The 15,386-nt window shown below is 40.3% G+C and overlaps 2 protein-coding genes across 4 annotated transcripts; one reads left to right on the top strand and one right to left on the bottom strand.

The window, feature by feature from the left end:
- Positions 1-1,117: 1,117 nt before the first annotated feature.
- On the bottom strand, positions 1,118-7,617 carry LOC130555409 (kelch domain-containing protein 3-like). 2 transcript variants are annotated; one of them, XM_057335609.1, is made up of 8 exons: positions 7,555-7,617; positions 6,491-6,737; positions 5,452-5,628; positions 4,794-4,909; positions 4,625-4,696; positions 4,091-4,304; positions 1,656-1,742; positions 1,118-1,416 (listed from the first exon to the last, which is right to left on the bottom strand). In XM_057335609.1, the coding sequence occupies exons 2-8, from the start codon at positions 6,642-6,644 to the stop codon at positions 1,304-1,306; spliced, it is 933 nt and encodes a 310-aa protein (XP_057191592.1). In that variant the 5' UTR covers positions 6,645-6,737; positions 7,555-7,617; the 3' UTR covers positions 1,118-1,303. The 2 variants fall into 2 exon arrangements, with proteins under 2 accessions (XP_057191592.1, XP_057191591.1); XM_057335608.1 differs by lacking the exon at positions 7,555-7,617 and adding an exon at positions 7,235-7,548.
- Positions 7,618-8,501: 884 nt separating this feature from the next.
- LOC130555411 (protein yippee-like 5) lies at positions 8,502-11,076 on the top strand. 2 transcript variants are annotated; one of them, XM_057335614.1, is made up of 4 exons: positions 8,502-8,613; positions 9,171-9,338; positions 9,943-10,202; positions 10,763-11,076. In XM_057335614.1, exons 2-3 carry the CDS (start codon positions 9,198-9,200, stop codon positions 10,165-10,167), a joined length of 366 nt encoding a protein of 121 aa, XP_057191597.1. In that variant the 5' UTR covers positions 8,502-8,613; positions 9,171-9,197; the 3' UTR covers positions 10,168-10,202; positions 10,763-11,076. The 2 variants fall into 2 exon arrangements, with proteins under 2 accessions (XP_057191597.1, XP_057191596.1); XM_057335613.1 differs by having other exon boundaries at positions 9,943-11,076.
- Positions 11,077-15,386: the final 4,310 nt, after the last annotated feature.

Here is a 15,386-nt window from a genome sequence, read left to right as displayed (position 1 = left end):
CCGGAAGGTTTTGTTGGGTTTAAGCAGCAGCAGCAGTCACTGATAGAGAAAGAAATCAAAACAGAGCCCTGCCTCGACTTTTTAACCAAAGTGGGATGAAGATCAGACAGAAGAACGCAATTCCAGTGATTTCACGCTCAGCTACATGAAACGCATCTCAAATAAAAGGCGTGAATGAATGAATCTGTCCTGAGGTCAGAGGTCAGCGTTTACTCACCTCAGCACACAGGGAGAAAGTCTCGACCCAATAGCAACCTCACGTCACATGCATTAGACGCAGATAAACAACACCCGACACGGGTCCTGATCTCTGCGAGAGATTTGCTGGTAAAGTCAGACAAGAAAAGATGCGCGCCGAGAGGAAATCCTGCTCATATGCCACAGCAGCGGCTCAATGAGGAATATTAGTGTTACAAACATCAGATCCTGCTTAAGAGCTCAGACACACAAACAAACAAAACCCCCGCGAGACCCTCACACCTTATTGTCACATTTCTTATTCTACCAACACTGGAATAAAAAACCATTTGACCTCATGAAACACTGAACATCGCATGTGTACACAAACAACGCAATACATTCACACTGGAACGTTACAAAGAACAAATGAATTGTATTTTCACTCTTGTGTGCAGTGTTCATCACATTTACATTTAGTCATTTAGCAGACGCTTTTATCCAAAGCGACTTACAAAGAGTTTAAGGAGCAATAATGCAATAGGTGCCAATACAAAGTTACTAGTTTCAACAAAAGCTAGACCAATACCTGTTGAGAGAAAGAGAGAGGGTTAGGTTTTTTTTTCTTCTCATTTGTCTGTCAAGTATTCACAAAAGAGATGGGTTTTAAAAGGAGCGGTCGCAGAGAGACTGGTGCGTTCATGCGGCTGCGGTTATCTGCCACTGTGGACCACACCAGAGCAGACTGACGCTTAATCCAGCTGAGCCGCTGGACGATTAAAACAGAGCTTCACCGCAGGACTCAGATAAGAGCCCCCCCGCCTCATTACACTGCTGGCGGGAGACCTGGAGTCTGCCCCGCTTCCTCAATCTAGCCCTCGTCCAGGAGACACACGCCAAAGGGCGACATAGTCTTATACGCTAGCACCGACAAACACCACCAAAAAACCTCAAGTCCTTTGTGAATTCACATTTCTCTGTGGCTCCAGTTTGCAAAGTTTCTTCAGAGAATGCCACACATCCAATATACGTTCAGACCCGTGACATCAGACTCATCTGATGAATCCATTCAAACATTGGGTTCAGACAGCCGTTTATCACAGCAAACATCATAAGACGGCCCAGCTCACCTGGTTCCTCCGAACAGAATGATGCGATCTCCAACCATACAGCAGCACTGTCGTCTTCTGGGACACGGACCTTTACCTTTCGGTTCTACCTTCTTCCAGGAGAACGCCTCTAAAAATCCAACACAAGAAAACACATGACGAGCAATTCATTCAACTTCATGTTCACATCAAAACCTTTAATCATGTGACTGCATGTCAATCACTTTACCATCAGTACAAGTGTGAATCTTACTGAAATAAACAAATCACCTACTGTATAACAACAACCAAAATGAAAACCATCATGGCAAATACAAAACAAGGGAAATACGAGGAGTAAGAAATGAGCAAAAAAATGAAGAGAATCACCTGGATTAAACTTCCAGAGATCGTTGAAATGTCGGTCCAGGCGAGCATTATAGCCACCAAATATGTACAACTCACCGTTGTAAGCAACTTACAGATGAAAAAAAGACAAATGACAAAGAAACAGTCATGTGATTGACATTACATGTATACATATATATACGGTATACTCCGATCAGGCATAACATTATGACCACCTTCCTAATATTATGTTGGTCCCCCTTTCTTTCAGCCCCATACGCAACAAACTGTCATGCGCTGAGTATTCTGACATCTTTCTATCAGAACCAACATTTTGAGCTTCAGTCGCTCGTCTGTCGGATCGGACCACACAGGCCAGCATTCACTCCCCACGTGCATCGGTTCACCGCTGTTCCTTCCATGGACCATTATAGATACATACGGACCACAGCAGACTGGGAACATCCACAAGAGATAATAATGATATGAATGATGCACTTTATTAGCACAAAGAGTGAGCTTGAGTATAAGGAGCAACTAGATTGTATAGGTAAGCAGGGGCAGTCCCATGGACAGCTTTGTATGTCAACATCAACATTTTCAAATCCACACAGGCCTGAACAGGACTTACAAGCTGTAAGTCACCAGAGAAGTATGTTAGTACCCAGGCTGCTGAATTCTGAATACATTGTAATTTCTTGATAGACTTATTAGGGAGACCAACATAAAGCGCGTTGCAATGATCAAGCCTGGACGTAATAAAGGCGAGAATAAGCCCTTCTGCATCAGGCAGTGATAAAGAAGGTCTAAGTCTGGCGACACTTCTTAGATGGAAAAAAAATGCAGTTTTCGAGAACATTTTAATATGGGCATCGAACATCAATTGTGAGTCAAAGATAACAGAAAGATTAGGCACTCGAGTGCACAGAGTAGCAAGAGATGCTCAAACCCATTCGTCCAGCCATCACAATTTGACCCTTATCAAACTCGCTCTAACCCTAACGTTTAACCATTTTTCATGCTTCTAACACATCAACTTTCAGGACAAAAGGTTCACATGCCACCCAATATATCCCACAAACTAACAGATGCGGTCATGGAGATAATTAGTGTAATTGGCTTCACCTGTCGGTGGTCATAATGTTATGCCTGATCAGTGTAAATACAGTATACATCAATAATCAGAACTGTGAACTCAACCAGACTGATGCTGCCTTCACATGCTGTCAGGAATTTCCCACTTACCACTACCAAAGTCGTGATTACAAACTCATCGTGTTCAAGCGATGACAAGTCAAAATGTTTAAAAGATAAGATCGCTTTCAGATACTTACAGAAATGCAGCGTCCAGTCTGTTGTTAGCTGATGTGGAGAAACTCTCAGCCGCTACAGCAATCGCTACGTATGAGCATCCAGTCGTGTTAGCTTCGGTTAATGCCCTAGTGCTAAACAGTTACTAGTAAAGTCCAATAGCACGTGAAAGCAGCATAACATCATCACAGGCTGGGTCACATGACTCTATGGATCAGAGGTTCTCAACCCTTATCTATGGGCTCTAGGCCTAAGCCAAATAAATGTGCAGAGAAGAAGAGACTTTAGTTGAAGAACACTTTATAAATCAACAAATGCACAGAATGCAAACCACAAATACATGTTAGATGTTGCAGAAAAATGACTGGAAGTTACTAATAAATCAAATAAATATGGTAACACTTTACAATGGCACATTCATTAACTTAACTAATATGAACGATATTGTTTTTAAGCATGTATTAAGTCTTGTTGATGTTAGTTAATGTCAATACAATTATTCATGTTAGTACATATGTCTTGTTATAATGTTTGATTTAAGCATGTATTAACCCTTGTTGATGTTAATGTCAATACAATTATTCATGTTAGTACATAACGTTTGATTTAAGCATCTATTAGTAAACATTGAAATGAACACGAACTAAGATGAATAAATGCTGTAGAAGTAGGCTTTATTGTTAGTTCATGTTAGCTAATGCTCCAACTAATGTTAACTAATACCTTATTGTAAAGTGTTAGCAAAAGTACTCACAAATATTCATTTGTGCTTTCTGTGCATTTCTGAATCGCTGTACAGATTTGTGAATGTTAAACCTTTCTGATGTCAAGACGTGCACAAAAGTCCACAAACAAGTTGACACCACATACCCAAACTAATCGTGGAACTTCTACATTGCATTGACCAGCAGGGCACATTCTAGCAAGCGTACCTATTTGTACAGACCTTGATCATCTTTTCAAGGCGTGTTTGATCACAGATCAGTGGACCTCGTGGGACAGAGTTGAGAACCTCTACTATAGATTACATTAACATCACCTGGATGTCATTCTTACTATATGTGAACTTACTGTCAGAGGTTATTCATTTGTATATTAACTAATAAACTCATGTACATTAGGTTTTTCTATGTGTTAAGGTTAAGAAGAGGTGTGCGCTCGCTCACAGGCCGAGTGACTCCTCCGGCCCTCCGGCAGCAGTTGGGTCGATGGCGTGTTGAGCCAGCAGTTGGTCTCGGTGTCAAAAATTTTGATTTTATTGCAATAGATCTCATTGTTAGAGTGGAAAGGACCGAATCGATCCGCTCTGCCCCCAAATACAAACATCTTGCTGCCGATAATAGTGGCCGAGTGAAAATCCCTCCATCGAGCTGGTGTACCCTACATAGAAAAACACAAAGCAGATAAACATAAACTGTCGTCTTGTATAAAATCACGAGGTTTAAATAAATCATGAAAAAGAAAAAAGTGAAAGAGAAAGAGAAACAGGGTTAGGTGATATAGCTTAAGATATTTTCAGGCTTTATTGAAAACATCTCAAAATGTATCCACATATTTGCTTGACTATGTTATTATACACACCCATGTTGGTGTGTGTGTGTGTGTGTGTGTGTATACTACTATCACATGTAAAACAAAAACTAAGCAGACAAAGAAAGTCCAACAAATCAGGAGAAACGCACGTGGGCCACCAAACTCACCCTGGCATTCACGAGAGACCAGCACATGCTCGTGGTGTCCAGCTTGTGAATATCATTAGAGAAACAATCAGCCTGAGAACACAAGACGTCATAAAGTGTGAAGCATTTGTTTAACAGGAAAAAATGATTCAGTTTTCTGCATGTTACACACACACCCACACACACACACCAGTTGCTCATATCCACCAAAGATGTACATGGATTTTCCTAAGATGCAGGCCGAGTGCCCATCTCTAGCGCCTGGGACTGTTCCAGAAATCTTGGGTGTGAACCATCTGTGATTATCTGAGACAACAGTGAGCAGTTTAATATACTGTGTTTTAAAACAAACCAACATCAGTTCACTGCAAAACAAATCAAGAAAATAAATCACAAGCTCGTTTCAGATCAAGTAGCACCTAGAAAATCACTTGCTTTCTTTCCACCATAAAATTAATAGTGCATCATTATTTGTTTTATTGTTCTGTTGTTTTTATTACCGATGTAGCTGATGAGTTCCATGCATAAATCTATATTAAAATTGTACATAGATCTGAAATTCTGCATTCATTCAATTTTTATAAAACCTTTGAAATCTGAAATACATGTATATATTTTGAGGATTTCCTCTCGTGTCAGGTAACACCAGAGGGCGCTACGCGTACCACCGTTTGAGAACCACTACTATAGTAAACAGAACAGAAATGCACAGGACACTGTACTTGTGAGCATTATGAAAGCTGAAGAACACCGATGAAGAGTTCTGCTTAACCCATGTAAGAAAAATACAAATATTTGACCTTAGGATTACAATACACACATTTATATGATCCGTGAGGGACACTTACTGACATCAAAGGCGTAGAGCACGTTACACGCCCCTTCCGTGTCATTACGACCACCCCAGATGTAGACAATATCGTCTACCAGGACAGCAGTGTGCCCGTAGCGCATATAGGGCACTTCCTGGGCATGCTCTCGGCCTCCGGTCCTCACGGGCGGCAGTTTCGTCCAGCGCAAAGACACTGCCCATGCAAGACAGAGAGTATAAGGTGTTGATGTACTGCTTAGTGCACGGTGGAATATTAGCGACACGTTAGTGATATGAAATGTTTTATCTTTTGACAACATAAACAATACATCAGATGTTATCTCAGATGAAACTCTGGTTCATTCATCACACTAGACTGATAGATTGATGGAGGCTTTGTCCAAATACCCCCACTTGTGGTTTTGGCCACTTGAGAGCGCATGCACAAGACAGGAGGTCAAAGTGCAAGTCTGTCCCATGTCTTAAAAATGCCAAAGCGCAGTGCCCTTAAAGGGTGTTCACCCAAAAATGAAAATTCTGGGCAAAAAATCATTTTAACGCACACTACACCCACACTATTTAAGGCCAAGTGTCTCCCATCATGCATCACGTTCTGGATATAAATCGTGAGACTTTTGCTCATGAGATGTGCGGAAAGCTTTCCAGTATGTTACACTACTACTTTTAAGGTTATCTCTTTATTTATTCTATGTTTGGCTAACATGTGTTTTTCGTTTGGTACAGCTTCTTTGATACAATACAAATAAAGTGCTATAAAATAAATCTGACTTGACTACATAATTAGATATTGCATATAATTTCATAGTAAAACGTAAAGTGTTAACTCCAGAGAAAGGGTTATGCATTTATGTAAAACTGTTTTTATCACATAATTAGAAACACCACATTACTGACATGTTTGCACAAGTGTGTTCCATCAGGTTTGAAATGCTACATGCTCACTTGGGATCTTCACGTCCACTAGAACACTTGGGCCAAATACAGGAAATACATCATGAACGTGTAGTCAAGTGGTCAGGTGCAAAGTGTGGGTATTTGGACAAACTAACCCTCACCTGTGTTAAAGACGTGAACGTCGATCTGCCTCAAGGTCTCGTAATCTTCGCCCGAGCAGTATCCTCCAAAGGAGTAAACCTTGTGCCCGACCGCCACGGCGGCGTGGTTGACCCTCCGTGGCCCACCCTCCAGGTGCACCGTCCAGCGTAACATCACACGCTCGGCCACCTCCTCGCCACTGTTGCTCCTTAAACCATCACGACGGCCGATGATGACATCACTGATCCCACCCGAAAAACCTCAGAGCTGTCAGAGGAAAGTTACACAGGGTCTCAGATAGACAGTTCTTTCGGAATGTGACCGCACACATGCACAGATCTGAAGGGAGACTTCATGACAAAGTCTATTACAGGTGTAATGGAGTATAAATATAAGATCATATCTCTGGAGACAGAGGAGGAATGTGCCAGAATATATTTAGAGAAACACAACCGTCTCACATAACACGCAGTGTAGTCTGCTGTCGACGACGTAGAACAAACACAATGGATCATGAGACACGTGCAGGAGATGATCTTTAATCACACACTCATCTTAAAACATTATTCAACTTTATTATCACAGATGAAGCGATTCATCTTCCACTGAAGCAACACAAACACGAACTTTCAAGACTTCAGCAAACTAACTATTGTCACGAATAACGTGTGTCATCTCTGATGTATGACATGAAGCATGTTGAAACTCTACTACACACAGACTTATTTGTTTCTGTGTTAAATAATACAACAACTTTTACTTACCCAACGTAACAATTCACATCCGTCTCACCAGACCTGTGTCTGTATTTCCACACATGCTTACATATGAACTCTTTTTTTTCTAATTGAAGGTGACAAATTCAGATGAAATAAGTCGAGATTTATTATTAGCCGCTCAAGCTAACCAGGCTAAACCAAGATAAACAATAAACAGCCCAAATGAACAGATAAAACGAGGAAAATATTTCACTGGCTATCACGGACAATCACTACAGAAAATACAACGTGTATAAACAAAGGGGTTTAAAAGTAAAAGTGATGTTAACAATGAGTGTTTATGCTTGTCAGAAACACACTCTCACCTTGTGCTGTGTGCTAATGCTAAAGCGCAGCTCGAGCTCGATCTGGCGCCCTCTGTCGACAGCACGTGCTCAATACACTCAGTCAAATGAATCGTGACATTACACATATTTACATAATATGACACATCTCACACTTGTATGCAGTTCAGACTGTTTTTGTTACACACATAATGATGCATGAAATAAAATGTGTCTCCGGCTTCGTCTCAAACGCAGCGTTATTATTAGATGTTTTTAATTTACAGAAGATACTTTGTTTCATTTCATGTTGTGCTGTGTTCCTGATGTCCGATTTCAATCACCATCAAATAAGTTATTTCCGAGTTTAAGGTGGGATATATTCTACGTACACAGCATTTTGACAACAGGTGGGTTCGACTTCACGCAGCGCTGCGCAATCTGACACGTGAATGACGTATGTATCGCGCGATCGCTGTCAAATCATGTTGATCGCTTTGCGCACCGGCCAGAAAGTTCTTTACTTCAGTTCTAAAATGTTTTGTTTTTTTACACATACCCATAAGATAAGGGAAAGAAGTTTTCGTTGTGTCATTTACAATAGACAGTCCCAGTAAAACAAAAAAATACAACATTGTGGATTGCGTGGAAACAAATGTAACATTGTAACCTCAAAATATGAGAGAAAGAAAAGCACCATGAAAAACCTACATCCTATCTGTAAATAAAACAACAGATTAATTTCAGCAAGAAAATGAACAAGATGTTCAATAAAAAGCACTTTTGGGTATTCATGGTGGAAAATAATATATTTGAGGGTGAATCTATAGATCGCATTTATAGGGCTAAAAACATAAATACTCAAGACAACCCAAAATTGTGTGGTTAAGTTACAACCGCAAAATAAATGTGCACTGCTGTTTCAGTTCTAAAATTGTCCAGTAGATGCAGCTAGTGCGTATGACGCCATCGCCGCTTCGTCACACCGGATGTTGATAACTGTCTGGCGGAAGAGCAAGAAGAAAACAAACGCTCGAGCTGTCTGGAAATAAACAACAAACAGATACAAAACAACAATAAACAGTCGACATAAAGAGGCTGGTAAGAGCGACACTGATGCTGACAAAGAGATAATAACGATTGTGAATTAAATCGTTATCTATTTACTTGACACGTTGTGTGAATATTTGACAGAATTGTGTAATATTTTAACGCTCTTAGGAAATGTCCCGTTGTTTGTTTGTACAAGTCGAGTCGACCATACATGACCCTGTCAGTCAGTAAGATATAAATGTACGTTAATGATTGATGAATTGGGTGATCAAGGTTGCACGTCCTCATCCTCACCTGAGAGAAATCTTATTTTAATCCCATTTTATTGTTTGTTGTTATTGGGATGTTATGTATGTCCTGTTCTTTCTTGTTTAAATGCTTTGGTCATACTGTAGCTCACCACAATCATGCCATAGGCCTACTTAAATCATATCTAGAGACAGAACGACAAAACCTCACATACACATGTTTATATTGTTTAGTGTTTAAAAAGAGTTTGATCTTCTATTGTATCGGTGTCTGCTGGAGGTATACATTCATTTCATATATAAAGTCATTTTACTGAAGTGAATAATTGACTTGGAGGACTTTGTGTGTATTCTCAGTCACTCACAGGTGTGTTTGCTGGAGCCATGGGCCGCATCTTTCTCGATCACATTGGTGGGACGCGTCTCTTCTCCTGTGCTAACTGTGACACCATCCTGACAAACCGATCTGAGCTCATCTCCACACGCTTCACCGGTGCCACGGGCAGGGCATTCCTCTTCAACAAGGCATGTTGGAAAAGCATCTGCTACACGCACGCTTCCCTTGGGTGTATAAATGAGGATTACCTTTCAAAGTCAAGCCATTTTCTTTCATACAGTGCTTTATAAAATACTGATCGTTTCAAAGCAAGACAGAAAAGTAATGGGACAAAAAGCACAGCCAGTACATACAGTAAACAAAAGAAGTTGATATGTTCTTAAGATGTAATCTTGAGCATTTTAATATGAATTTAGAGATGAACATTTACTGGTGAACATTAACAGAATTCCTTAACTCAAATCCAAAGTCAACTATAAAGCAGCTGTGTGTGCGGATGCGGCACGCTAAATCTCTTAGCACTGAAGCAAACTTCCTCAATGTGAAATTAGCTAAAAAGAAAGGAGGGGTTTATTTAGTTTATGAATTGTTTTTGAAGATGTAGTTGTGTGATATCCCAAAGAGAGCTTTTTGTTTATTCTCTTTACATAACGTAACTATGAAAACACACACATGTCATGCTTTACATTCATACATTATTCGTTTTTAAAGGTAGATCAGGCCTTTATTTGGCACGGCAGCCGAGAGTGTCAACTGAAACTCCACACTGATCTTGTACTTGTTTGTTATCAGGTGGTGAATCTGCAGTACAGTGAAGTGCAGGATCGGGTGATGTTGACCGGCAGACACATGGTTCGTGATGTCAGCTGTAAAAACTGCAACAGTAAATTGGGCTGGATCTATGAGTTTGCCACCGAGGACAGTCAGCGCTATAAAGAAGGCCGTGTGATTCTGGAGAGGGCGCTGGTGAGGGAGAGCGAGGGCTTCGAGGAGCACGTGCCCTCCGACGCCTCCTGAGAAGCTCATCTTCTCTCTTTTCTGTTGGCTCACAGGTAGTGAGGCTTTGTGCGGATGATTCATCTGTGTATTTCTCCTCCAGAACACAACACAAGCTCTGTAGATTATCTCTGACGTTGATTCAAGCAATTCTGTATTTAAAAAGAAATACGCACACCAGTGTCTGAGCACCACACGATCTCAGTGAATTGGTCACAACAACACCTAACACTTAAATGTCAAGACGCTGGCTTACAAGGCCGCTAGAAGCTTCAGTTCTGAATTTCCTTATGAAGTTGGTTATTAATCCCAACCCTCCATCGTAGCGTTTATGATGTGCTCTGGATCATTCTGCCATGAATGTGCTGAATGAGCTGATAAACCAGATTTTTTTCCATTCTAACTTAAGAGCCAACTTTAGTAGCACGTCAGGTTGTGGCTTCTCATGTTTCTCTGAGTCGACAAAGACAATGACAATGAGCGGTTTGGAATTTCAGTCTAAAAGGATGCGAGAAGTCCTTTCTGGTGTGAACATGACCAGATTACCAGCAGAATTCAGACGAGATTAATCTGTCTCTGTTAAATTGATAAATCTGTCTCTGTTTTATTACTACAGAAACATCATATTCAGAACACTGTTGTTACACCTCTTGCAACATTTGACGGGACTGTTGCTGTTATCTGTAAGTGTGTGTGTGGTGACACACCGTGGTTTGTTTGTTTGTTTGTATATTTCTGACTTTTAGACTCATGCTTTTGGCTTCAAATTTCTGCAGATTTGTGGCTTCACTATAAAACTCTTTCGTGCTGTAATTTCTGTTGAATTGTTTTACAAGTATTGTTATTGTTTGGTCAAGAAGAATGTTTTATGCTCCTATCAATTCCTTTTCTCATTAAAGAATCTTGTATTGCATTGTGACTGTGGCATTTATTTAAAGATAAATTATTGTTGACAGCAGAGGTGGTGAACCCTGCTCCTGGGGCCCGTTTCAATAAGGAGGTTCAACCAACACCGAGTTAGACTGTGAACTCTGAGTTGATTTACACCGAGTGTCAGAACAGCTGATTTGAGTTAGTTCTATCAACTCTGGGTAGACTTACCTTGAGTTAAGCGCGTACACCACGACTAACAAGCCATGATCAATGGAGCTCCCATATTACCATTCACCATGGCAACGGCACCAAAAAAAGAGCGATTGAGAGCGAGGCACACTTTCCTCACCGCTCTGCATACAGTGGATTTACTAATGTGCTGAAAATGACTCGATAAATGTACCAATACACATATAAACCAATCAGTATGTGACGAGGGAGGCGTGACGAGAGCCGTGGGAGGAAGAAGCGAGGCCGTTTGATAATGAGTGTCAGCTGGACGTCATTCCGGCCTCGTATCTCTCACGGAGGAGAGCAGAAGCATAAAAGGACGAACGGCAGGAGAATACAGGGAGAGAGGACCGGGCCTGGAAAGGTTAAGGTTTGTGTGGCCGGCAGTCGTCCGTGAGGGGCTGCCGGCCTACTTTTACTTCAGTATTATTGGTTTTTGAATTTTGATTAAAGTTTGGTGTTAAATGTTTGCCGGTTCCCGCCTCCTTCCTTCCGTTTTATTGAGCTTTGCTACACAGTAAATGAATGAAACAACAGAAATAATAATAGAAATTCTTCTGTTCTCACTCCCCATCAGTGCTCCAGTGATGACTGTGAGATATCATGGTGTATAGGACACTTGTTAGGGCGTCAGACTCTCATGTCAGTTTCAGACTGATCACCGGTTGAAACCCTGCTTGGAGCAGATTTGAGTTGGAATTGCTGCACGTCTAAATGAAAAGTTTATTACATTTATCGCTTCATTTCTGCACTTTATTAAGTCATTTCTCATCGTCCATAGAAAACTAGGATGTAATACACGGCCACGATGGCTGATGTTATTGATGTAATGATGGATGATAAGGTTTGATGCATCTAATTCACTGTGAAGAACTCGGGTCCTAAATTCCTCTCCTGAAATATTAATATTAATATAATGCAGCCTCTTCACATACAGGATCCTCTATAAAAGCACATATGACTTACTGTAATACCACAATACGTACCAATCACTGCACACTACACACATTATGTGTAGTTATATGTCAATGATGTGTCATTCGTTATACTATGGTTAAACACTTGTACAGAAATGGTTGGTTGGAAAGTAAACTCTGGGTTTACCAAAGAAAACCTGCTCCCGACCAGGTTAGGTTCACAGAGTAAGTTACTACGGTTACTGACTCTGAGTATAAGTTACGTCTCTTTTAGAAACCGGCTTGACTTACCCGCTTTCTCGGGTGTGACATACCTCGCATTCTGAAACGGAAAACCTAGAGTTTCCCTCATTTCAGGGTTAATATAATAACTAACCTCCTTTCTGAAACAGGCCAAAGCTTGTAATGATTCAGGGCAATCTGAAACAGTTTGAAAAAGACTTCCCTCAGATTAAAGAAAAAGCTCAACAGAATAAGAGCAACCCAACAACACTGAAGCAGTCAGCAGATACCTTCACCTTTCAATCAAATGACGACAATGAGGAGATCTCTCTTCTAGGAAGACTAATAGAAGAACTTCAAGAACTGAGAAACCAGAGAGAAGAATACAACAATCAACTTTCTAAAATGAGACAAGAGATGGAAGAGTTAAGAGAAGTCAAAAAATTATACCGAAAACATCTGCCAGCCCTGAAGGAACAGAGGCCCGTTTCAGAAAGGAGGTTTGGTGAAAACTCTGAGTAAATTAACCCTGAAATGAGGGAAACTCTGGGTTTTCCGTTTCAGAATGTGAAGTATGTCAAACCCGAGAGAGCGGGTAACTCAAGCCCGTTTCTAAAGGAGGAAACTTATACTCAGAGTCAGTAACCAAAGTAACTTACTCTGTGAACCTAACCTGGTCAGGAGCAGGTTTTCTTTGGTAAACCCAGAGTTTCTTTCCATCTCCTCCCCCTTTTAAAGCACAAGTGGTGTGCCTCATTCATTCATTAATACAGTCATTCATGGCACACATTTTGATCACACAGAGACCATCTCAGTGACTCATATGTATATCATATGATGTCATATGTGCTTTCATAGAGGATTCATGAAGAGGCTGCATTCATTCATTGGGATGTACTTTGATTTCAGGAGAGCAATTTTGTCATTTCCCTGTGCATTTTTATTCAAACTGTACCGTTTTTCTTTACAGTGAATTAGATATATCAAAATATATCTCATCCATCCTTACATCAGTAACATCAGCCACGTACGTGTATTACATCAGAGCGTAATTTTCTATGGATGATGAGAAATGACTTAATAAAGTGTATAAAGTGCATGAATAAAGAAATGAATAAATACAGACATACATGCAGAAATGAAGCGATAAAGGTTATAAACAAGTAATTTTGACGTGTAGCCATTGCAGCTGAAATCTGCTCAGATCAGGGTTAGAACCGGCGATCAGTGTAATTCTGCACGAGAGTCTGACGCCTTACAGGTGTCCTATACACCATGACGTCTCACTCGCATAACTAGAGCACTCATGGCGAGTGAGAACATATTTCTGTTGTTTCATTCATTTAATGATTCATTTGTTTGTTTATTGGTACATTTGTCAATTTATTAATTCATTTTCAGGACATCAGTAAATCCACTGCATGCAGAGCGGAAAGTGTGCCTCACTCTCAAGTGCTTTCTGCCGCCATGTTGCTTTTTTTGGTGCCGTTGCCATGGTGAATCGTAATATCGGAGCTCCATTGATGATGGCTTTTTATAGTCGTGGTGCACACGCTTAACCCAGCGTAAACCTACCCAGAGTAAATTTAACTAACTCAAATCAGCTGTTCTGAAACCAAAATCTCAAAGTTTCTAATTTCTAAGTCAACCAACTCTGAGTTCAAGGTTTAACCTAGGGTTGGTTGAACCTCCTTATTGAAACAGGCCCCAGGTGACACAAACAGAAAAACAACAACAACCCAATTCTCCTCCAACTACAACAGACACAGACTCCAGCAGCCCTCCTACAATCAAACACAGCCCCAGATTATACTCCTGATGGACTCCAATGGCAAATTTATTGATGAAAATTAACTGTTCCCGAGAAGAACCGCTTCACTTCTGACCAGAGAAACCCCAGGACAAAGGACAAGACCGGCAGTCCCCTCTCCGTCACACGGACATGAACGGCATTCATACAATCAGAGCTACGCTGAAGTTGTCAGCAGATCACTAATTCACTCCAACACCAGCACGGTCGACAACCAACCTGAGTCCACCTCATCCCCATCCCGAGACCTCCAAAACATACAACACATGCTGACTTTGTTGTGCTCTCGTCTAATGGGTTAGTGACTGAAAGGAAAAAGTATCAAATATTAGTAGGCCTAAATGTAAATGAAAATATTTAGGTGATATATATTTCAATGATATCCTTATATTAACAAGAGTATTTCAAATACTCAACATTTTGATCGGTTCATTCAAGAAGCTAATGTTTGTCTTGTTTTTGAAATAGCTTACAGGATTAGTTAATGGGCTCATATTCTTTAAAATTCAAGGACCGAGGTCCTCCATTTTCGGTATTAAGAGTAATCATTCAGACTTCAAAAAAGAAATTCTGAATTCTGACATTATAATATTACAGGAAACATGCAATGTAAGAGATCTATCCACTGGCTGATTTAAATGTTAGAACTGGAAATGAACTAGACTTTATCAACACGCAGGGAGACAAATACAGGGCTCTCAAGTCTCAACCCGTTCACACGCCACACCTTGTATTTCTCACGCAGAGAAATTTCCAGGATAACGCCCACCAAGTTGCGCCGCTATTAGAAGAATCAAGTGAGTTCCCCATAGAGTTCAGAAGGCCCTGCCACGCACCAGCTAATCAAATAAAAAAAATAGCTACCGAACAGCCAATCAGAAAATAGCATTGCTGTATCCGGGTAAGATTTAGATATTCCCGCAACAACAATGTTTACATTCTGATTCCAACGACACATTCTGTGGTTCACAGGTATGGAGGACTAAACCTGCAAAAATTATAAATAAATGAATGTATAAATAAATAAATATATAAACGAATAAATGTAATAATATGAAAATAAATACAGGAATGAATGGTTTGATAAAACAAAATAATTCGTTTTAGCTATTATTGATCTTAGCTTTAACTTTTCTTTTCATTTTTTAAATTGATTTATTATTTTTTGTGTCCATTTTTAATTATTT

This window comes from Triplophysa rosa, linkage group LG6 (genome assembly GCF_024868665.1).
Source record: "Triplophysa rosa linkage group LG6, Trosa_1v2, whole genome shotgun sequence".
Lineage (NCBI taxonomy): Eukaryota > Metazoa > Chordata > Actinopteri > Cypriniformes > Nemacheilidae > Triplophysa > Triplophysa rosa.
Note: the sequence above shows the minus strand (reverse complement) of the source record. Positions and strands in the feature narration are given on the sequence as shown.